We start from the raw sequence: 25003 nt of genomic DNA on the forward strand, positions 1-25003 counted from the left end.
AAAGGGGAAAAAAAAAAAAAAAAAAAAAGCCTGAAATTAAAACATATCTGGCTTAGATAATCCCAAAGTGACAAACTGGTATTTAAACTTCCTGAGATCAAAAGCAAAAAAATATTTGTCTGACAAAATAGAAACACAGTTCATCTAAAGGAAACTAACCTTTTATATACATCCTAAAAAAACATGTTTTAGGAAACTATATTTGTCAGCCACTCTTTGTACTAGTTTCTAGGTAACCTCAATACACAGGCTCTTGATCCCTAGGAAATTTACATGGAATAAAACCCATTCCCAGAAGCTCACCCCTGGAAGACTGCTCTGCGGCCTGACTGTGCGAATTTGCTTGGCTGATGGATAGAGACAATGCAACTTTACACCATATTTCAAATAGGCTAGTCAAAGAGAACTCAACTGCTCTATATGCAAGTAAACAATTTTTGATTGGGTCAATTAAGAAATGTCTGTTCCTTAAGAGGGAGACAGAATGGAGCTTCAGCTTAAGGACACAGGAACTGTTTTGACTGTCCACTTGGAGGGCAGGCGTGAAGTCACTGTAAATTTCGCATATAACATTTTTGCATCCATATAGATTAAAAGTGGCTTATAAAATATTTTCTAAAAACAGTAAGATCACCAGTGAAGCCAAAGCAAGGAAGTAGTTCAAGGAACTAAATAAAAAATTTGTGCTGTCAGATGAGACTTTGCAGGAGCTGTTCTTGAGACATTAGAGACAGAGAGAGAAATCAAGGAAAGATAAAAGTACTACAAGATCCAGGCAAGGTTAACCTCAAACCTGGCTCTGATCTGTGACAAATGAAGCGGTTTGCACAAACCCTGAGTCATACCTGATTCAGGAATAAAAGGGGGAATATCTTGCCAAAAAGCAACACCAAGGAAGTTGTTTCTAAGAAGCATAATGGGAAAGACCCTGCAATTATCAGTTCTGTGTTTATAAATAGCATCTTTTATGTCCCTTGTGGGTTTGTTATGGGCCCTCCAAAAATACATCCGTGCAAATTTTATTTCCCAAAGCATTATACTATATAATAGAATGCTATCTTTTGAGGAAAAAGGAAGTGATCCAAGAGTAAACATAAAGGATCATACCAATTATAATGAAAAAAAACCCACTAAAATTCACAAAGCTGTATTTTTCTTTTATAAACAAACAATGTTAAATTATGACCCCAAATTACATTTTCCACAAATGGTCATCTTGTTACTATCGTAACCTTAAAATTAGCCCCCAGATTTTATTTTCACATCTAGCTGTTCAGTGCTACTAAGTGGGAGAAGAATGTTACCACACTATGCATGTCATGGGCACTCAGTCCTTCCAGCTAGTTCTGAGTCTTGGAACAATCTTCCTAGGCAGCTGCTACAAGGGTACATGCTGCCCTGGCCACCATTCAAAGGCCTTCACATGGAGAGCCTGCCTCTCTGCTGCCAACTTGGGGGTGGACACAGTGGAGGCGTTGGGCAGAGATGCCTAACTTCAGACATTCTGGGAATTTCCTGCCAAAGGAGCTTCTAGTACTAATTCACATCCTTCTGTAGGCAGGAACCAAACAAGTATCAGGATAGTGCTCTTTGCTGTAACCCAGCCATAAAAAGCAGATAAGGAATGGAGAGAACCTAGGTCACTAAAACTGGTGCAGCTGGTTTAGACATTTCAAAGTTCACACCACATTATAATAAATTTTAGACAATTTGCTAGCTTTTCATTTTCAGACATCTAAAACAAATGGTACACACCAGCCCTGGCTACATCATAGTGTGTAAGGGGCAAGGAACATGTCTGAGTCTGCCAAGTGTCCTAGAAGAGTGGCCACATCACCACAAGGCAGCAAACCTCAGCCAAGAGCTCCCCAAGATCTGGCCTCCATCCCCAGCCTCATGCCACTTTCCCTCTTTACTCTGTACACGCCTAGCCCAGTGGTCTTGCACCAACATAACAAGTTCCTCCATGTCTCACTCTCTTCAAATAAACCATTTCTTCTTCCTGGAATGCCCTTCCTTCCCCTGACTTTGCCTGGCTACGTACCCTTCCCATTCAGTTTAAAAGTCAACTTTCCAGGGATTTATTTCTCTTAGTAGATCCCATTCTTCTCCCTTAGTCCCTGAATCTGATCAGAAGATTTACTTCCTCACATACTTGTCACAAATGTAAATAATGATCATTTGTTAATTATTTTAAAAAGTAGGCATTCCCCTATAAGTTCCATGAAGGCAGGACAGAGATACTTTGTTTCTTTTTTGCTGTATTCTCAATTGCTAGGCCAGCACCATGATCGGCACTCAACAAATATTTGTTAAATTGATAAATATTATCTAACTGTATACTTGAAAAAAATGTAATTCTTCAACCGTTCAACACATTGCAAAATAGTTATTATGGTCCACAATTTACATACGAGGAAAGTACATTTCAGAGAAGAGGATTTCACTCAACTTCACCTGGCTAATAGAATCCAGACTTAAACAAAGAACTTCCTGACCTTGAAGCTGAAGCTTTAAGATCACATTTACTCATCAAATTAGCACACAGCCCACAAAGAGCATTCTAACAGCACTCTCTCCTCACTGGAGCTTCCTAATGAAGAGAATTAGGATGAAAACTGTTGATGTTCTCCCCTAATAGAGAGCGGATTTATTTATGCTGCCTTCCTGCTGTTTGGAAATTGAAGTAGTTTACTCTGACTTATGCACATGGATGGAACGGTCTAAGTACCTTCTTGAGTGTTCATCAACAGACAGAAAGTGAAAAGACACTTACCATAATTCCAGTGAGCAAACAGACTCCTTTTCCACAGTATGTGTTAGGTACCATGTCACCATAACCAATGGAGAGAAAAGTTATTGATATCAACCACATTGCTCCAAGGAAGTTGCTAGTAACATCCTGTTGATCATGATACCTGAAAAATAGCAAACAAAGCCAGTCCTTTATAATTAATCTAGAGTAGGGCTGCCAAGGGCAATCTGATTCAATTCAGTGAATTTACTAAGTAGCTTCTATAAAATGCTCTATTTAGAGATATTCAAAGCTCATTATTATAAATAAAGTTGGGATTCTACCTAAGCGATGTGAAAGACATTACAATTTCTCAACTTTAAAAATTATCTGAAAGAGAAACCGTAAAATATGAAAATTGCTTTTCTCACTGGTTTACGTTGATTAACACACATGTATCTTTGAATCCTGCTTTAGTCTTGCTCACATCTCATCTGTCCTTGATGCCCACTGATGTGCCCAACTTGAGAGACAATATACGGTTGCCTGATCTCCCTCCTCACCTTAGTACCAAAAGGAGCCATGATGTTGCCTTTGCTACCCTTATTTCCTAATGGGCCAACTCCTAGTCATCCTTCAAAATAAGTTCAGGCGGAAGCCTCTTCTGTCTACTCTGCTCCCAACCCATCCCTGGGGCTCCCTCAATATCCTGTGTATTCCTCCATCACAGGACTATATTTTAACTGTCTACCTAGAAGTCCTGCACTAGCTGTGCTCCTTGAAGATTGAAAATGTACCTTTGATTGCATAGTCCATGCTCAGAACTGGAGCTTAATATAGGTTATTACCTCACCAGATACACACAAAGAGTTTGTAGTCAAAAAGAGAGAGAGGGATGTAGTTTATCCTCATTATTCCATGAGGTGTCAAGTTTTTCCAATGAAGAGAAGGATTTTTATATCAGAAACAGATATAACATTTTGCTTGAATTATCAGTGTTAAATAGTAACCCTGGCCCGTCATGGGGCACTACTATCTACCATGCATACAACTGGGAGGCCATGTGAGTTGTTCCTGTAGAAAAACTTGCCCTGGATGTATGCTCTGTGTAGTCATGGGGCAGAGTGGCCCTCCTCCGTGGCTGTCACATCCCAGACTTTCTGTTCACTAGAGGCGTTCCTTGCTCTTCATCCAGCTTCTGTTAAGGACCACCCTTTCTTTCCAGCTCTCAGATACTACAGGGGACGGCTTTCCCATCCTTATTTCTTGCTCTCCAAAGCATGCTGATAATCCCCTGGCTTGCACTTACTCAGTCTTGCCTTTCAAGTCAACTACCTGTCTGTGTAGCCAGAGCTGTGGAGGCAACGAGGCTGCCCTATGACCTGAGCCCCAGGATCAATCCCATATATAACCTACACTGGGCCACTGCACTCTCTGAGTTTTTTATTTTCTTCCGTCCTTCATATCATTCCAAGGCTTCTGCATCTATAGCCCAAAGTGTAGAAAGTTTATAGAGTATAAGCTTTCCTCCGCATTATCATACCTCTGACAGTAGAGACAGTGGATCTTACCTCTGTCTTTAGATACAGAAAGGTCTGCGCTTATCACTTTTGTACCTTTGTTTTCTTCCAAAGAAGAAAGAAGCTAAGATATTGTATTTTTTGCTACTTTGGTCTAGGGAAAGAGAAACCTCTGGCTGGAGTGAGTGGAACCCCAGAGTAAGGAACAGTGAGGGCATCACGGTATTTTCAAAAAGAAAATCGCAGGGCACGTGCACAGGCAGCCACCCCGGCTGACGAGCATCCTGTGAGTGTATGGTGGTGGGAGGGCAGCAACCTCCACCATTCTACCCCAGAGAACTACCACTATGACTTAGATGCACAGTCCCCTCTTGGCAGGATGGCTCGGAGGAGAGGCTGCCATTGACAAAAGAAGGGAGGTCAAGATGTACTCATATTAGCCATAAAAAAGAATGAAATGATGCCATGTGCAGCAACATGGATGGACCTAGAGATTCTCATACTAAGTAAAGTAAGTCAGACAAAGACAAAGATCATATATCACTTATATATGGAATCTAAAAAAAAATGATACAAATGAAATTATTTACAAAAAAAAAAAGACAGACAGAAAACAAACTTAAGGTTAACAAGGGGGGGGTAGGGGAGGGGTAAATTAAGAGTTTGGGATTAACAGATATACACTTTATACATATATACACACACACACTTAATATATATATACACACACATACATACAATAAACAACAAGGACCTATTATATAGTGCAGGGAACTGTATTCAATATGTTGTAATAACCTATTACATATACACACACACATATATATATTGAAATATACAACTGAATCACTTTGCTGTATACCTGAAACGAATACATTGTAAATCAACTATAATTTTAAGAAAATGTATTCCTAGCTTTTTTTTAAAGTACGAACAGCAAGCTAGCTCTGTGGCATTTTATTTCTTTAATTATTTACTTATTTATATTTTTAATTTTTATTGGAGTATAGTTGCTTTACAAATGTTGTGTTAGTTCATGCTGTACAGCAAAGTGAATCAGTTCATATACATATATCCCCTCTTTTTTAGATTTCCTTCCCATTTAGGTCACCACAGAGTATTGAGTACAGTTCCCTGTGCTACACAGTAGGTTCTCCTTAGTTATCTATTTTATACATAGTAGTGTATATATGTCAAACCTAGTCTCCCAGTTCATTCCACTCCCCTTCCCCGCCTTGGTATCCATAAGTTTGTTCTCTACATCTGTGTCTCTCTTTCTGCTTTGCAAATAAGTTCAATTGTACCATTTTTCTAGATTCCACATACAAGCAATATTATATGATATTTGTTTTTCTCTGTCTTCACTCTGTATGAGTCTCTAGGTCTATCCCCGTCTCTGCAAATGGCACTATTTTGTTCCTTTTTATGGCTAAGTAATATTCCATTGTATATATGTACCATATCTTCTTAATCCATTCCTCTGTTGATGGACTTACGTTGCTTCTGTGTCCTGGCTGTTGTAAATAGTGTTGCAGTGAACATCGGTGTGCACGTATCTTTTCGATCCTAGCTTTTAAGGAAGCCAGATGAGTGTATTTCCTCTGAGAAACTCTGTTAAATAGCAAGCACATAGGAGCAGAGTGATGCGATCCGTGCTCAGTTCAGCTACACGTGAGCTACCAGGCTCCGTGGACTGCTTGGGGAGACTGCTATGCCTGGGTGATGAGGCTTCCATGGGACAATGTGGTTTTTATTTCAAACAAGACCCTTAGAAGTAAGCTTTGGATTATAACCCACTTATGATATTGGACTCTCTGAATAGTCCTCATCAAGCAGTTGCCTGAAACAGGGAATATGTTACCCTGGCATGGGTGTGGGCTACACAAGAGAGGGAAAGCAAAAGCTTAATGTCCTATTCAATTTTTAATTGTGAGACAAAGTTTCTTCTTAACAAAGCATGATTTACACAAAGATCTGATACATGTACGAGCCGATGGCCCTAATTCCCTGATGCATATGAAATATTTGTTGAGCCCTCCCTATGTGTTCAACACTTGACTTGCCTTTTCTCATTTTACATTGATGTTTTAAAGACATGGACAACTTTTTGGCTGAAAAAGCTATATTCTTCTCCCTTTCTACATCAACAAAGTGTCCTCAATCACTAGCCACTTAGAAAATGTGACCACCTCAAGTTATTGCTACATTGCTAGTGACCAGAAGACATCTGCTAGGCACATGGTGTTCCTTTGGTAGAGCAACTACAAAAAGGAGTTTGAGATTTCATACTATAAACAAAGGTCTTTAAGGGGCATCTTCACTGCTGGTGCCCAGAGGTCAATCTCCTCAACTTTGGCAAGGGTGTGAAAGTCTTTCTCATCTCTTCTTCCTGAAGCACTTTGATTTGGTTTTCAAAGTTTAGAGCAGTAAATGACTTTGAAAGTTACAATGAAAAGCATTCACTGACTCTTCTTCAGTTGCCTACATTTAATAAATACACAAGTTTTAAATATACAAATTTCCCCCATCCTCATTCAACTTTTTGCCATTCTCAAGTATTATGCCATTATATCATTCAGTCATTATTTGTAATATGCTATGCACATTATATTGGGTCAGATACTGTACTGCTGTATTGAAGGGCCTAATTAGAAAGAAATGTCTTTCTAGGAGTTGGTATTTAAGGGCTTGGGGGGGCTCAATGATAAATTATCTTTTTTGCTTATTAAACAATTAACCTACCTGAAAAGTAGCTCAGAATGGAAAAATAACATTTCATACTAACGTTTATGTTACATTCAGGCATACTTAGTTGTGACTAGTCAAGAAGAGGCAGGTAATTAGGGACCACATTAGGTACTATTAGAACAATCAAGGTTCCTTTTCCTGGCAACTCAGAAACAAATATTAGACTTAATATGTCAGCAGGATGACATTATCGCTTAGAACACTTCCAGGTTTTGAATTTATGCCAGAGTCACACCACTGTGAATGATTAATATATAAAATTTAAATGGTTAAAAATTTTCAAAATGTTTCTTACAGTTCAAGTTCACTTTACAAACTTACTCAGACAATTCCAACCTTCTCCACAAGAACTATTCTGGGAAAGACTTGAAGAAATGACTCACGTGGCAAATTTCAAATTCTAATCAACATGAATGCTTGTTTAATTAAAATATATTAAAGAAGATTAAAATTGGTGTAACGAATGCCTAATGATCTCAGGGTTTTTAAAAAAGGACTTTAGGGTTTAGGGAGAGGACTTATTGAACTGTTTTACAGAACTGCATGCTTCAGAGACTTAAAGATTGTAAGATCAGTTTTAAGGTTTTAAAAGAAGTAAAATGTTCCTTTACTTAGTTTCTATTCATTTCTTCATTCATTTTTGACTGTGGGTCTACCATTGTTTCTTCAATCACAACTATGACAGCTTTCTATAATATTTGCTTAAATTCCTCAGGGTGATCTTTCCAACAGCATTACTGAATTCCTCCCTCTGAAAGAGGCAGCCTCTGCCCATCACTCCTGCCTCTCTCATAGCACCATTCCACAAGCAACAGGAGCTCTGGCCATAGTCAAGGCAGCAGTTATGCCATCCTCTTCCCCAGCTATTTTCTCTACAGGTACATTTCCTTCTGCCTAACAACACCCTTCCCCCACCTTCCTAGCCCTGATTTGTACTTTGAGAATCTGCTCATAACTCCCCTTTTCTAGACTCTACGTAGCATTTTTTAGCATGGTCCTCTAAGCTGGACCATACCTCCTTTCTCTATATCCCAGAAGCCTCTTATACATATCTCTCATGCCATCAGTTAATGTCAACATGGGTCATAACACATATAATGTATACTTTGCTTATCAAACATGCCCCAAGAATATAAATTACAAAGAATTTGAGGAAAAAGTTTATGCCTTACTCATTGTTTCATCTTTGCTTAGAAGAATATAGCAGGGAATTGGTGTTTACTGAATTAAATAATATGACAATATGAAACAATTTTTCTCAAACTGACTTGTCCTTGGCCACATATTAGGCTTTCAGGAGCACATATATAAAGATACAAAAAGAGGATAGAAATGAGTCTTTCCCATCAATCAATATGAATGAGATTTGCCATGTTATGTTCCAAGATCTGTATGCAACTTATAAGTTATTTTTACACATATGAAAAATAATTCAGCAATGGAGGTTTACACCTGACAAACTATGTTCATTAATCCTTTTCTATTAAACATGCTATTAATACTATGAATGGCAAAAATACCTTAATTTTTAGCTCTGATCTCAAATGTCAGCCTCAGTTATATAGTGAAAAGTATTATGGAGATTTAAATGCATGCAATCAATCTACCATCAATTCTCTCTCCTGAATCCACCATTCTCTCCTTAAATACCATTAATATGATAGTAAGGCAATTTAAAAAGATATAAACCCACAATAACAAAAAGAAAGGAAAAGAGAAATCAGAGAATGAAAAATAACAGACTTTTATGCAAACAAAAGTGCATGGGGAATTCTGCTTCCAGCCTCTCCCCGTGCAAAACTTCCAATTCCGACTCTTGAACATGAAAGAATAGCAAATGATGACCACACATTTGAAGTATACTTTCTATAAAAAAAGATACAGACAAAAATGGGAGGGGAAAAGAAAGGAAAGGAAGAAGGGAAAAGGGAGGAAAGAGAAGACTCTCCAGACAGTGTAGAGTGATGGGGTGTGGGACTCCTGAACTTTCGAAGTTATATCATGAAAGAACTAAAGGAAAATATGACATCCATAAAAAGGAACAGGATGCTACAAAGTGGTGCAATTAAAGAATACAAAAAAAGTTAAAAAAAAAACAAAAGTATAATGAAAAAAAAATCACAATACAATTAGAGAACAAAAAAGATATATTCTCAGAGAACACAGAGGGTGTAACAACTAACTTTCCAAAAGGAGAACATAGAAGTGGAAGAAAAGACATGAGAAGTTTTCTTTTTTTTTCTCTGATTTTCCAGGAAAACTGGAAGGCAGGCATTTCTAAAGGAAAAGTTCTACTTAGTGTCTGCATAGAGAATAACAAAAACCTGTGTAGGGGGGATCACTGTAAATTTTTAAATACTAGGAATAGAGAGAAGATCTTTGAAAGTTTCAGAGGGGAAAAATAGATCACAGATAAATATTAAATATGGTTGCCTCACAAAAACAGACATGGATCAATGGAACAGAATAGAGGGCCCAGAAATAAACAATAGGGAAAAGACACTTTCTTCAGCAAGTGGTGTTGGGAAAGTTGGACAGCGCATGTAAAGCAATGAAATTAGAACACTCCCTCACATCGTACACAAAAATAAACTCAAAATGGCTTAAAGACTTAGATACAGGACATGATACCATTAAACTCCTAGAAGAGAACACAGGCAAAACATTCTCTGACATAAATTGTACCAATGTTTTCTTAGGTCAGTCTCCAAGGCAATAAAAATAAAAGCACAAATAAACAAATGGGATCTAATCAAACTTACGAGCAAAGGAAACCATAAATGAGGCACCACCTCATACCAGTCAAATGGCCATCACTTAAAAGTTTACAAATAAATGCTGGAGAGGATGTTGAGAAAATGGAATCCTCCTACACTGTTGGTGGGAATGTAAACTGGTGTAGCCACTGTGGAGAACAGTATGGTGGTTCCTCAAAAAACTAAAAATAGAGTTACCAAATGATCCAGCAATCCCATGCCTGGGCATATACCAACAAAAAGCTATAATTCGAAAAGACACATGCACTATTGTGTATGTGTCTATATATGTATATAACTCAGCCATAAAAAACAATGAAATAATGCCATGGATGGACATAGAGAGTCTCATACTAAGTGAAGTAATTTAGAAAGAAAAAGACAAATACTATATGATATCACTTATATGTAGAATCTAAAATCTGACACAAACGAACATATTTAGAAACAGACTCACAAATATAGAGAACAGACTTGTGGTTGCCAAGGGGGAGGAGGGTAGGAGAGGGAAGGATTGGGAGTCTGGGATTAGCAGATGCAAAATAGTATATACAGGATGGATAAATAACAAGGCCCTACTGTGTAGCACAGGGAACGATTTCAATATCCTGTGATAGAACATAAAGGAAAAGAATATGAAAAAGTATATATATGTATATATATGTGTATAATTGAGTCACCCTGCTGTACAGCAGAAATTAACACATTGTAAATCAACTATACTTCAATAAAGTGTAAAAAATAAAAATCGTTGCTTCTAACATTACTTAATTGTATTAATGTGTGTGTGTGTGTGTGGTGTGTGTATGGGGAGAGGAAAGGGGAGGCAATATATTTCTCCCAGGTTTGTAGAGGGGAAGGATGGAGAATCTGGGGGAAGGAACTGAACAGGAGTAGTCCCGGCCCTCTCCCTGCTCTGCCTGTCCACAGAACAGATGTATATGGTTCTCTACAGGGTAAGCTTCCTAGGCCAGCGGTGATCCCCTACAGGGTAGAAAAGTGCACCTGTGACTCCATCTAACTCAGTGGTGAATCATCAGAACACCAGGCAGCCCACTGGAATATAGGTCAAGAGGTGGTGTCCACATCTGCTTCATGTCAGTAATGAAACTGGTATTTTGATGTATGCCAGCTGAAGACCCAGAGAAGTGAGAGGAGTGTGAGAAATTATCTCCCTCCAAGCTCCAAATATGTGCATGTAGTTTTGACCTAAAGTAAAAGCAAACAAATAAATGATTCAATAATTAAAACATATAAAAGAAGTCCAATGAAGGCACATATTTAGGTTCAAAAGAGAAAAGTGCTGCATGCCAAATGGCTCAGATAAATGACATGTACTTCTTATTTGCCACTGATCTATATTAAAGGTGCATACCTGTAGCTGCATACTAAAATCACCAGGGAAGCACTAAAAATAAGCTGTGCAAAAGCCCCATGATCAACCAATGAAGCCAAGAACTCTGGGGGTGGGGCCATGACAGAGATTTTTTTTAAAAAGCTCCTCTGATAATTTTTATGTGTTGTCAAGGCTGAGAACCAACTATTAGCTTTATTTCAGAAGTTCTCATATCATAACATGTTGAGCATGTATAGGCATAAAAGAACTTTTGGAGGCACTGGGAACATGTAGATGAATAAAAAATAGTAAGCATTCATGAGAGCCTAAAATGTAGTAAGGGGAAAAACGGATGGCAAGAAATAAGAAGGGAATATGCAAGTTGCAATAAATGTGAATATGAGCAGTAAAGGCAGATCAAGAAAAATGTATTTAACAGATTAGAAGTAATAACGTGTGTCTAATATAACACTGACAGCTGAAATTATAGTTTTAAATTCTAATACAATGTAAAGTTTTGTAGGTCCCTTTACTAAAAACTTCTCTGAGTAAGGGTGCTCTAAAGTGAAAACACTTTAATTATATGTATAAAACTACTCAAATAATTTACAGAAATCCCTTCAGGTCAGAGAATTTGAATTGCCCCAATCTATGTGACTTTTTCCTAATCCCTTCTTATACTCTTACTTTTTTCCCTATCACTGAGTCACGAAAACACAGACATGGCTTTAGGGGCTTTGGGATCCGGATACAGACTTCCTTCAACCAATAAGTATCCAGAGAAAAGCGGCAGAGACAGGCTGTGTATTGTTACCTATAAAGCCTAACTTTCCTTTGGGCACAAGCCAGATTCAATTCTCATTAACTGTATAATGCTTTAACTCTAAAACACCAAAATGAGTTTTCTACTTTGAATTTATTTTGTGCCTGGAATTTGGCACAAATTATATTCTTAAGCCGTGGCTACAACCCAGGCAATCAAAAACATACCAAGTTCCAGAGCAATGTTATAACCATGGCTTGCATTTCCACCAAACTTCTCTTCCCTCTTTGTGTCTTTCCTAACTCCCCAACCAGTAGCTATTTTAATTTTTCTGGAGTGAACTCCTTTCCTTCCAATCCTGCTATGTGCCAAGCATCCTCCACACACTGCGAGCTCCTCTGAGGCGAAGGTAGAAGCTGGGAGACAGACGTGGAGCCACACTTGGTCAGGCCCAAGATTTCCTCACCAAAAAAGTCAATTTTTCAAGCATTCCCTTACCAAAACCCCTTAATACAGTTCATGTCTGACACGTGCCAGGCTCTGCTGATAGCAGAGAGAGCATGTCTATACTGGCCTGGTGGGCTATGGTTTTAGAAGGCCCCCTACTCCCCACCCTCCGTGATTTTCCACCAGCAGTGATTCACTTGCCTTCTGGGAAGAGCGGTGGGCGGGCAGTCACTAGGTGGCAGTGCCACACCAGTTTATCCCCACTGCTGCCTGGCTGAAGTTTGGGCTGACCAGTGCCAGTGTCAGGTTTCTGAGGGGATTTTCCTGGGAATATCTTTCCTGGGAAAAGCGAAAGCCCCTCTCCTGGGCATCCTGGAAGCACAGGTTGTCCCATTTAAGGAACAGCAGTTACGACCAATACACACAAGCCCGGGGCCATGCCTATACCAGCAGCCCTCAGGGGTTACCAAGCATCTTAGCGGCATCAGCTGAGGTGAGAGAGAACGTGTGTATATGTGTGTCTGGACGTGCATTCCATTCTAGATCCAATCTAATGTAGATCTAGGGTAGCTGCATATATTCACATTTCAACCCTCTGAGATTCTCTAGATCAAATACCAGACCATACCTGATAAATGTGTAAGAAAAAAAAAAATCCCTGTGGATTTTTCTAACCAGGCCATGTTGGAATTGAACCAGCATTTGAGGATACAGATGCCAGGGTCTTGTTTACTCACTCTGAGATCCGTCCAGGAAGGGTTGCCCTGTATTCAGAGGTAGTGATCGCATCCACGCCCCAGCTTCTTCACCCAAAGCAGCAAGCCTTAACATCTGAGCCTCCCTTTCTTCTCTTGTGAGACTCACACCATCTACCTCCCAGGTGGCTGCCAGCACTGAGATCAGGAAGCACTAGCCAAATGCTACTTGATCAGTACATACAGACTGTGTGTGTGTTCTCCTTGACCAAATGCCTCTCTATGTGTGTAAAAACAGACACAAAGAAAAGCCACTGCTTTTGTAAGTGTGCCTTCTTGCACGCAGGCGGAGTGGCAAACATTGGGGCTTTTCCGAGCACAGGCAACTTCTGGGTTTGCTGGCTTCTGCTGTCACTGTCAGCGAGCACAGTGACTAGTACCACGGAGATGTAAAAGAGCGGAAAGAGGACCGAGGAAAGGAAGGAGGGAGGGGAAACGGTAAGTCTGGCACTATCTTGGCACAGCAAAGGTAGCAGGGGGTTAGGGTAGATCAGTCTGCAAAATAAGGAGAGTAAGAAGTCTGAACAAGAAACAAGAAAAACCTCACCGCCTTTCTATGCCGTTCTGTCCCCCTACTCCTCAGCTGCCCTCCCTCCCACACGTCCTAGGACTTCTGTCCTCAGGGGGACAGGGGGTGGGGAAGGTACATTTCTGTGTCTCAGCATCTATCACGCATTCCAGAGAAATGTTTGACTTCTTTTAAGGGCTTTCAGTCAACTAAAGAAGAATATACCCCAGGGACCCCAATCAGCCCAGCTCTCAGTTGCCTCCTCAACAGCAGGCAACTATCATGAATTGATTTTTAAAGCTTGAGTTTTCAAAAAACAGCATATGAATATTCCCACTTAGAACGTAGGATGACAAGAAGTTTTAGCCACCAGCACTTCACAGTTCCAGGCTACGTTTCTAGGGAAGCTAAACATTCCAGAATGTCATTTTATTTCTCAGGGAGAGAGACAAGAAGAAGCAGAGAGTCAGAAAACTGAGCCACCTAATCAAAAAGAGAGCAGAGAGAGAGCTCTCAGGGACACTGAGCTGAAGGCGACTCTGGCCAGGCTGAGGAGATGGATCGCAGGCTTTCTGAGAAGGTCATTTGCAAGGTTTACCAGTTAAATTTTTCTACTTCCATTCTAAAAATGCATCTTCGAGGGCCTGCTAATTGCACCTTGCTTGAATAAGCATGAGCAGTGAAAATACAGACTGCAACACCAAAACATCAGGAACTGAACTAAAACCCAGGTCTAGGCTCATGAAGGAGGAACTCGGGTGGGGAACAGACTTTCCTCAAACCCAACTCGCTGTCAAGAAGGACCTGTCAATCCTCCACTATGTAAAGTACTCAGAGGTCTGCAATGGAAACAATATGTCTCATTAAAGCCTAGAAAACATGCTTTTATACAAGCAGAAAATAAAAGAGGAAAGAGATGAAGGGAAGGGAAGTAGAGGGGCTAACATGCAAGAAAGGCTGAAAGTGACAAAAGCAAATAAAAAATAGTGGAAATTACCGCAAGTAACACTCTGGAAAAATGTAAATAAATGACTGGAGAAAAATCACTACATAAGCCATGAAAACCCCCAAACCTTACTAACTGAAAAAAACAAAAAATCAGCTTCATTTTTTAGCATCATGCACAAATAGATCCCATAGCCTTCACTAGTTCCTACTTCAGTTTCCAACCACTCCAGAAAAAGAAAAACGAGAAAAGAAAAACCAACTCAAAACTCTTTTATTATCCTTCAATTTTTAGTATTTTCAGAACTTAAAATGATACTCAAAACCACTCCTGGCTGAATGTGTATCACCTGCAAAAGCAACGTGGGGAGAGTATACACTCAGTAAAGTGGGCTACTTGCTCAACTCACCAAATACACTGGAGATGATAGCTGATGTGAGAAACAACAGATATTTTGTCCCCAAAGAATCATAATTTTAGCTTGCCAAATGGGTGAGATTCACATCTTTAACCAGAGAATTCAGGAATGGATAAAAAGGAGTACTGCAAATGGAAACCTGGGTGGAAAATGACCTCTGCACTCTGGCTGTGTGCACGTAACCAAAAGCCATCAAGAATCAGAATTACAACAATCAAAGAAACCCATGAGCTTAAGCCTAGGACTGTAATGCTTGTCAGTCATCTCTTCATCTCTATAGTACTATCATATGGCAATGATGTGATCTCCTTAAACTTTATTCCTGGTAAACTGCACTAACCAAATGTGAACCTACCAAGCCAGAAACAATTTCCTTCTGCTAAAATGACAAAATTGGGCTTATAGCAGCCAGGTGCAACAGCTGGATCTAAAAGCAGAGTCCTCTGTGTGTCGAACTTAGATAATGAAGGGGTAGCTATGGAGGTGAAAGTCAATCGCTCAACACTAGTTTTCTCCTCCATCCTACCAAATCTGGTTAAAAATGACCATGTGTATAGTTTGGTAATTGTAGAGTGTCCCGGGGATAAAGTATTTGCATGGGTTCTACAACGGCCATGAGCAGCTTATAGGAAATATCTAACCTGAAAACATACAAATTAGAATAGGAAGTATGAACTATATTCCAGCACTGTTTAAAAGAACTTGCTGCAAAAAATGTGAAAACGTTCACTATCTGTACTGTCCAATTCAGTGGCACTACACGCGTGTGACTGCTGAAGATCTGAAATGCGGGTAGTGCAAATGAGGAACTGATGTAATCAATTTAAAATGAAAATTAAATATCCATGTGGGTTGCCTGCCGACCATATTGGACAGTGAGGACAAGTGGGCCACACTGGCAGGAAAGCCACAGAACACACACAATCATGCTTTAATACACAGCTGCTTTAATCCAGCTGTAACATTCACACTGAACTTTCCACCAAAGTGAAACAGAGTAAAGAAGTACAATATATTCCCTGACTCCCAAGACCTTAAACTACATATATACGTACGTGATATTCCATGTTCCATTGTCATTTGGTTACTTATTTTCTTGTTATGCTTCTTGGATAAAGAAAAGAAGTATTTTAAGGAAATAAATTGAATTTGGATTACCTTGTGTATATTAATCCATTTAGACATGCAATGCTCCCCAAGTTCAGAGAGTGTGTACCAGGTGCTTGGGCCAGCAGGACAGGCAAAGTACCCTACCCAACGGTTCTGAAATCCACAGTGAGTGAAGGATCACCCTAGTCTGCACTGGCAGGCAAAGCACCCTGTTCTATCAGGTCTACTTTAGTCACTTTCCATGATCCTGCTCATACAGTGGGACACAGCTGGTACCCAAGGAGGAATCCACACAAAAGATTATAGCAGGGCAGGTGTCGTTTGGGTTGACTGCTTTCCAAATCAGACAACCTGAACACCAGAGCTCTCCTCTGTCAGTACTCAAACTCTGCTCACATGGCATCCTATTGGGAAAAATGACAGAAGCAGCCTCCATTCATATATTTACAAGATAATCCTGTGTAATGTTTAGTGGTCAGTATACTGATAGCAAAGTACAGAAAAAAAAAAGTCATGGGGATGGGTGCATGGATGATTTCCTACTACTCTGCATCTTTTGATAAATGTCAACATTATTCCCAAACAGATGTTTCTATGGTGTGAATATTTTATTCATGCAGCTACTTAGCTTACATAGAAATAGTTTTGAAGCAGTGTGAAGAATCACGCAGCCCACAACGGCTTTCTTTTGCTTCATTTGATTTAATGAATGTTTGTTTCTGAACTTGTAATATTTTACTTAAAAATGATATTTTCATAAAGTCACTGATGTAAAGTCAGCTGAACACTTTATACAAGTGCTGACTTCTAAAATTACAGAGGGGGTTCAGGAATAACTGCCACAACTTTTTTTTTTTTTTCCTGAGTCATTCAATGGACATAAGGTCTACTCTGGGACATTTCTGTTTCCATATTAAGGTTTATATCATTCTCAGTTTATATACACACATTATGAATATAAGGCATGCTCATCCTGCAATCAACTGGTACGTGTCACAGTATATATTGTCCATATACACACACACACACACACACACACACATGCATACACACATATATGTTATATTACTAGTGCATTTAGAATTGTAATCTCCATCATATGCAGCTCAGGAACCACTGAATTTTGTTTTCTGAGAATGACCAGCATGGACGTATGGTGGCTTAAGAACAGAACATGATGTATAGGTAATGAAGACACACACTGTGCTCAGTGCAATGTAGGGTGCAAGGGGAAAAACTATTTCAGGGGCTGTTGCGGGGTTGACTAAGAGGAGCAGCGGGCTTCCTGCAGGTCTGTGTCTAATCCCCTGGCTGCATGGAGAGACAAGAGGTACAGTGTTCACCATGACAGCTGGGGTGCACGCCGGCCTCTGCGGAGGCTCTGGTCGGTCGGCACCAAGACACAGAAACAGTACGGCTTCCAATCTGTGCCATTTCTGCAGCATACTGCTGTTCTCCCTCCAGACCCCTCTCCTCTGTCAAGGGTAACTCCAGACACCAAGCTGCCCCAAGTCAGACAAGCTGGGGTGACCAGGTGCCTCATCTCTACAATCAAGGAGCCGTGACGTTCTGAGGCATCCACCTTCAAATGTTCCCACACTGAGCCATTTCTTCTTGGCCTGGCCTCTCTTGTCTTAATTCTTTCTCGTCTCACACCTGGATTCTAAGCTCCAGCTGAAGAACTTTCACAATTCACGGGGTACACGCTGTTCTCACCCCTCTGGGCCTCTGCACATACTGTCCTTTCTTCTTATACCTTAATCCCCCTTTTAGCCTGGCTTCTGGTCCTTCGAATTCCATCTACAAAGTCATATCTTAACACTTACACCCTCTTCCTCCTAAGAGTGGGTCAGGCACTGGAAGGTCTCATGGCTCCCACACTGCACCTTACCACCCACCACTCATCCACAGGGGTGCATACTGTTTCTGGTTCAAAGCTACATGCTCAGGGCTAGTTGATACTGTGACCAATGCACGGTAGATAAACAATAGATGTTTTTAGTGAATGAACAAGTGAAAGATTCCCCATTCCCACTGTTGTACTCTAGGGCTGAGATGATGGAGGCTTAGTCAATTGCAACAGACATTTTCCCAGCTTTCTTGTCTCCGTCCTCTCTTTCTGCATCCTCCTCCTCTCTGTTCCCTGAGTTATGTTTCTAAAACATAAATCTAACAATGCTACTTTGTCTCATAACCCTGGATAGCTCCCTGTTAAAAAGAAAAGTCCCATCTCCTTAGCATAATATCCAAGGCCATTTATAACCTGGTCCAACCCACCATTCTTGCCATTTCTTCCCATCACCAGCTACATGCCAAACTCTGCTGCTTCTGTCCCTTGGCTTCTAATTGTCCTTATCTCACTTCTCCATCTTAAACACCCATCCCATCTGAGAAGTATTCCTTACTTTCTTGAGGCATAAGTCCTTATGTCACTGCATTTGTGTTAAACTGTAATTTTATTTTGTTGTTTATTTGTCTCTTCCACTGGTCATTAAGAACCCAAAGAGGGAATGTCTCTTAAATCCCACTGACTAGCTCAATACTTGATTCCAATAGGAGCCCAATAAATGTTTGAATACCAAATTACAACAAGTTTAAACCCTACATGCTTAATCTCTAAAGGAATTTTAGTTTTGGAAGTTATTTGCTTTAAATAGGAACATAAAGGGAGGACAAATCAAACTTAATACAGGTGTATTTTTGTCATGTAGCCAAACAGTAAGATAAATACATTACTTAGAATATCAATGTCCACGTTCTCACTTCTAGTTTGTATTGCTTTGTGTTGTAATATGTGGCAATTTGCTAGATGCTTATGAGTCTCAAGATCAACTAGTGAATGCAAAGAAAATCTGGATTTTCATTAGTTTTGGTTCAATAATTCTAAACCTATCAAATTAATTAAAATTATTACTAACCCCTTTTCTCAACATAAAAAGAGAAATCCCTCAATGTGTAGGATACTATATATTTTAGGCATTTGCTAATTTGTGATTCTTGTGTTTTTGTTCTTTTTTTTAACTCTTCAGTTTGATTTTGACTCTGGAAGAAAGATATTTCTTACATAATCCCAATGAAGCAGCACCCAATGAAGCAGCACCTAATAATTCTAAAATTCTTTCCATAGGTGAAAAACGAAGATTAAGTGACAAAATGCTGGAAAAAGCCTACACTATTTGTGTAGGACAGTATAGGACAATTAGAAGCCAAAGGACAAAAGCAGCAGAGTTTGGCATATAGTTGGTGATGGGAAGAAATAGCACTGCGACAGAAAACAATTTCAAAACAACTGTTATTGCTGTATTAAATACCCCCAGTTATTACCATGTATGTGTGTCACAGATAAACAGAAATACACCTTAGTTCCAAAGGGTCTGATGATTACAAAATCCATAGGACAAAAGGTAACAAAGGCCTCCGCAGAAAATGAAGTTGATAAGGTTGGGAAGTAAAACAGTCACCTGATTTTAAACGGCAATCAACAAAACAACTTATTAAATAAAACAAGTTGTACCCATAAGATGCAGAAATGGGGAATTCCCTGGTGGTCCAGTGGTTAGAACTCTGCACTTTCACTGCTGAGGGCGTGGGTTCAATCCCTGGGTGGGGAACTAAGACACCACAAGCTGCTTGGTGCAGCCAAAAAATAAAGTTAAAAAAAAAAAAAGATGGAGAAATGATTTAGACTTAGGAGTCTGTGATTGACATATACACACTACTATACATAAAACAGATAACCAACAAGGACCTCCTGTACAGCACAGGGAACTAGACTCAATATCTTGTAATAAGTATAACAGAAGAAAATATAAAAAAAGATTATTTATATATCTATATATATGTATAACTGAATCACTTTGCTGTACATCTGAAACTAACACAACATTGTAAACCAACTACATTTCAATTAAAAATTTTAAAAATGAAATTAAATTAAAAAAATAATCCCCTCTCCATTACTTTCAGTTTAGAGAAAATTGGAACACACTAATGACAACTTAAATTTCTTCCCTCTGAAGTTTTTTCTCTATTTATTTATCGTCTTACTTTCCTACACTTATGAACCGATAAATAGATCTTATAAGCCATTCAGTTCAACCAACTCAATAATAGCTAAAGAAACAGGCCTAGACATGTGAACTGAATGTCCAAGGTAAGAAAAGTAACGATCACCAGACAGAAGTTAGAACCCAGGTCTTCTTATTTCCAACCACATACTCAGGCTTTCCCTCTTAAGTAAATCTGAGCTTTGCCAACCAGCATCCAGGTTTCAAGACTTGCTCCCCATGGACTTATTTCACAGGCCTTCACAGATTATTTCTACTATAAAATTTTTAAAAGCTTCTAAAATCAGTACCCTTCATTAAACTGCTTTCCTGAGAGCCCTTGAGGGCAGAAAAATAATTTTAGTAAAATCCACTTATTCATAAGAAATTAAATATTTTATGCAATGGATAATTTGAGATCCTTGTGTTCTTGTTCTTTTTTAACTCTTCAATCCAATGTAGACCCGGGAAGCAAGATATTCCTTACATAATCCCCATGAAGCAGCTCCTAATGATTTTAAAGCTTTTTCTCCATGAGAACAATGAACATTATGTGACCAAATGCTGAAAAGAACCTAAAAGACTTCCACTGAAGCAGAAACATTTTAAATCAACTGTTAGTACTGAATTAAAGACCCTCATGTCCTCAGGCATTTAAATAATCAGTCATTCTCTTGTAGAAAACACTTTAAAAATCTCTTATGCTGGCATTTGGGGTCTGTTATGTGAGGCTCCAAACTGCCCTTCTGACTTTACGCACTATGTTCTCAAACAGAACAACTAACTTGGGTGTTCTCTCTTCAATCTGTCCCACATGTATCCCTGGTTCACAACTGTTACATATTCTTAAGGTTCTATTCAAATGACACTTCTTTCATACCATCGTAGCATTTTCTGTCCCTCCCTTGGGTATGTGTGCTTTTCCAATTTTCATCGTTGGTGGTGGTGCACATCGTCTCGCTTTCCTAGACTGTGGGCCTTCAAGGTGGGTCCTTGGTCCGAGTCTTCTTTAATTGCATCCATCAGCCATGACAGCATCTGGCAAGACCTGTTCCAGAAGGCACTCAAGGAGGATGTGCTGAACGAGGGCAGGAAGGAGGCTAATCTACCCCAGCTGAGAAGCACAGAAACAGCCGCTGAATCCCAGGATGCAGAAGTCCAGGTTGACGAAGGGTCTTGCCAAAGTTAAGCCCACACCGGGGAATTTCTAATCATTGAATGCCAAATAACCAGCTAACTTTCTGCATCAAATCATTTCTACTGCTTATATATGTTTTTCTAAAATTCACTACTTAAATGTCCCTGTCCTCCTGACTCGACTACACAGAAGTTCCTTTTTCATTCATGAGAAAAACTTGTCTCTCCAGTTGACTCTAGGTATCTGTTCTGCTGCGATAGTGACACGGCACTGAGGAGTGACGTTTGTCCCCAAATGAAAAAGCACTAGACTGTGGTGTGTAATGCAGTAGCTTTCTTATTGCTTTGTTTGTCCTATTCCCATGCAGACAGGTTGTCACTAACTGCTGTTATCCCACTTCAGCAGTGTTCTTCCCTTTCTACTGTGAAGCTATTAGAGAAATGGGATTCCAAGCTGCTCTAAAATAGTGTCTAATCAAAGGTAAAAATCTCTCACTGAGACTGCCAATTATTTTTTTCTATGAATAAAGCACATTTCAGCTTTAAAACCTATATTTTTGGTGACTCACTGACAATTTTGATTTTTTTTTCTCAGTTGAATTCTAGAAGGACAGGCTGTTAGAAAATAGATCACTGGGAGCAGAGTCTACCCAAGGTCATGTGCCTCTTTTATGAAGCTCTTGTTTTAGATAGAAAGTTATGTCAGTAATCTTTTATAGAAGGACACCTGTAGGTACTTCCATGGGAGCCTATCTGTGATAGCCTGCTGAGTTAAAAGACACACAGAATGTTGTAATCATAAGAATAATCCATTTTAAAAGTCTATATTGATATAGAGCTTGGAAGAATACAAACCTATTATTATCATGGAGTTTTTGCTATGGAAATAGCAGTTATTGCTAGGGAGCAGGAAGGCTAAAGTGGGATGTTTTGGGTTTAACGTCAGTTATCTTTAGAGTTTTGATTTCTAACTTCTCTGCATTATTGTCCAAAACACAGACTACACATTGATGCTAATTCTCGGAAATCTACTAAGACATTTTGCAGATCACATCTGGCAATGAGTGGAAAAGTCTATGAAAATTAGGAAGAATGTCTTCTCTTTCACTAATTGCTGGCCACAGGGCTGAATATATGTTTATAAGATCAAGGTTATTAATTGTTATTCAAATCATCTATAAGTCATTTATATTCTCACTAACTTTTGGTCTGCATAACCTATTAAAAGCTGAGGTGTATTAGTCTCCCTCTATGATGGTACATGTGTAAATTTCTGTTTAGGATTTGTTCGTTATCTTATTTATATATTTTTGAAGTTATATAATGAGACAGACACAGACAAGTTTAGAATTCTTAAATCTTTCTGGTGAACTGTACCTTTATGTTATGTAATGATCTCTTTCACTCCTAATAAAATTTTTGCTTTAAAGACAATTTTTATTTGATATTAACAAAGCTATATCAACCTTCTTTTGATTATTATTTGCCTGATGTATCTTTTCCCAGTCTTTTATTTTCAACCTCTTCATGTACTTTAGATATATCTCTTGTCAACTTTACGTGGGTAGAATTTAAAAGAAAAATAATAATCTCATTTATGGCGGTTACTAGTGTCTGTGGGTTTGTTTCTATCACACTATTCCGAATTTCTAGTTGTCCTATTTGTTATACGCCTCCTCCATACCACATATTTTTCAATCCTCTATTTGCTCGGGTGTCATGCATTCTAGTTTTCTTTCACTGGTTATCCTTACAACTTTCAACAAGAACTTTAGACGTTAAGTTCAATAACCCTCTCCCCCAAGTGCTACATGGCCTGTAGAACTTTAATCCTTCTTTCTGAAGGACATCCTTTAGAAGTCCCTTATAGGGAGGATCCATTGGTGGTCAATACCCTTACTTTTTGATTATCTAATAATGCCTTTATCTTGACCTTGTTTTTAAATGGAATTTTGGTAGTTACAAAATTCTAGATTGTCAATTACCTTCTTGCAACACTTTGCAGATATGCCACTGTGTTCCCGCTTCTGTTTTTTTCGAAGTTGGGATACTCACCTAAATAGGAATAGTAATCACTGTGACAAGTTTCTTTTCCTTTTCTGATTCCTTTTAAGATCTTTTACTTGATGTTCTGTAATTTACTACAATGTGTCTACGTAAATATTTCTTTTTCTTTGCCCTCCTGTGATTTATTTGGCTTCCTGAATCTGAGGATTCATATCTCATCGATTTTTAAAAATTCCAAGCCACTTTCCCATTTTCATTATTTTCTTCTTGTGGAAGTCTAATTTGAGGTACTTATATCTTCTCATTGTACCCATATGTCTCTTCTTTCATATTTTCCATCTACTTCTATACATAAAGAAATATACACCATTTGAGAAATATTTCTTTAGCTCTATCTTGAAATTTATTAACTCTCTGTGAGATAGCTGTATCTAATCTGCTACTTAATCACTGAGATGCCTGTTGGATATGTTTAAAGTTTCCCCCCCGTCTTCTTGATAGCGTATTCCTGCTTTTCATTTATCTTTCTTCAATCAGTTTAGACATACTTATTCTTCACATTTGAAGTTCTGAGGGGACTGGTGTGCAATTTTTCTGTTTGTTATTCCTGCTTTCTCTCTTGGTGGATTGTATCTTCGTGCATTTTGCAGCTTTGGAGGATGGAGAATGGGGTGGGGCAGGCATACATCTTAGGTGAGGGAAGACTTCCTGCTGGACCTGGGTTGAGGTGTGTCCCTCCGGAGAGATTTGTGTCTGCTCTGCCAGGTGACTCAGGATGTCACATACCAGGGATTTAAATACTGATCTCTCAATGTGTAGTAAATTCAAAAGCAAGTATGATTAGTCAGTGCTTACATATTCTTCAGGGGAGACCACTTTCCACTTCAACATACCACCCAGGCTGGGAGATAGGTATATGCTAGGTATATGTTTTGTGTTTCTTTGGTTTCCTTCTGTGGTGGGAGATTTTATATTTAGTCTACTCTTTCATTAAAGGTATATCCCCTTAGAGCAGTGTTTTTCAAACTGCTGTCAAGTCCCGTTAGTAGATAGTGAAATCAATTTAGTGCTGTGGTTCTCAACCTTGGCTATGCATTAGAATCGCCAAGGGAGCTTTTAAAACACTGACTCCCAGGCCACAACCTAAGACCAACTAAATCAGAATCACAGAGGGTAGGAGCCAACAATGTATATTTTTTTTATAGCTCCCAGGGGACCTGAATGAATAGCCAAGATTGAGAACCATCATCATGACCAGCATTTTATAATAAAGCAGAAAGGAATACAACAGAACTAAGAGTACATTAGTCCTGCTCCTTAGTGAGAACTCTGCACATTGCTACAAGAGCTGCTGCTCAGTGGTGTGTGTGTGACTATGTATCGTGTTCTAATATAAATTCTATTCTTTACTGTGGTTTTCCCTTAAAAAAAAAAAAAACCTAAAAACATTAAGCCTCTTGGTTACCAAGATTAGAAGCTGACCTCAGAGTAGCTGAAGCATGAGAGACAGTTTCTTACCTGCATTCCTACTGCAATTTTTTTTTGGCATGTGGAGACTTCCCTAACTTTCTTGGACATTCAGCTGTACATTTCCATTTCATCCAGCTCCTCTAGGTGTTTGGTAAAAGGTTATCAGGATATCAAATCTACTATATCGCTAAATATGAAATTCCAGATTCATGTATACACTTCTGTTTTCTTTGAAGTTTACTCAAAAACATACACTATAATGTCTAAGTTAATTTTACACCTAAAATGTGCTGTAATTATAC

General features: G+C 39.0%; 1 protein-coding gene across 1 annotated transcript in view; it reads right to left on the reverse strand.

The window, feature by feature from the left end:
- Positions 1 to 25003, reverse strand: part of KCNN2 (potassium calcium-activated channel subfamily N member 2) — a 152505-nt gene that overhangs the window by 43948 nt on the left and 83554 nt on the right. Inside the window, exon 4 of the mRNA XM_057737202.1 lies at positions 2777 to 2918. Coding sequence (XP_057593185.1) covers positions 2777 to 2918 — 142 coding nt within the window. The remainder of the gene's footprint in view (positions 1 to 2776; positions 2919 to 25003) is intronic.

This window comes from Hippopotamus amphibius, chromosome 1, assembly GCF_030028045.1.
Source record: "Hippopotamus amphibius kiboko isolate mHipAmp2 chromosome 1, mHipAmp2.hap2, whole genome shotgun sequence".
In the NCBI taxonomy this organism is placed as follows: Eukaryota; Metazoa; Chordata; class Mammalia; order Artiodactyla; family Hippopotamidae; genus Hippopotamus; species Hippopotamus amphibius.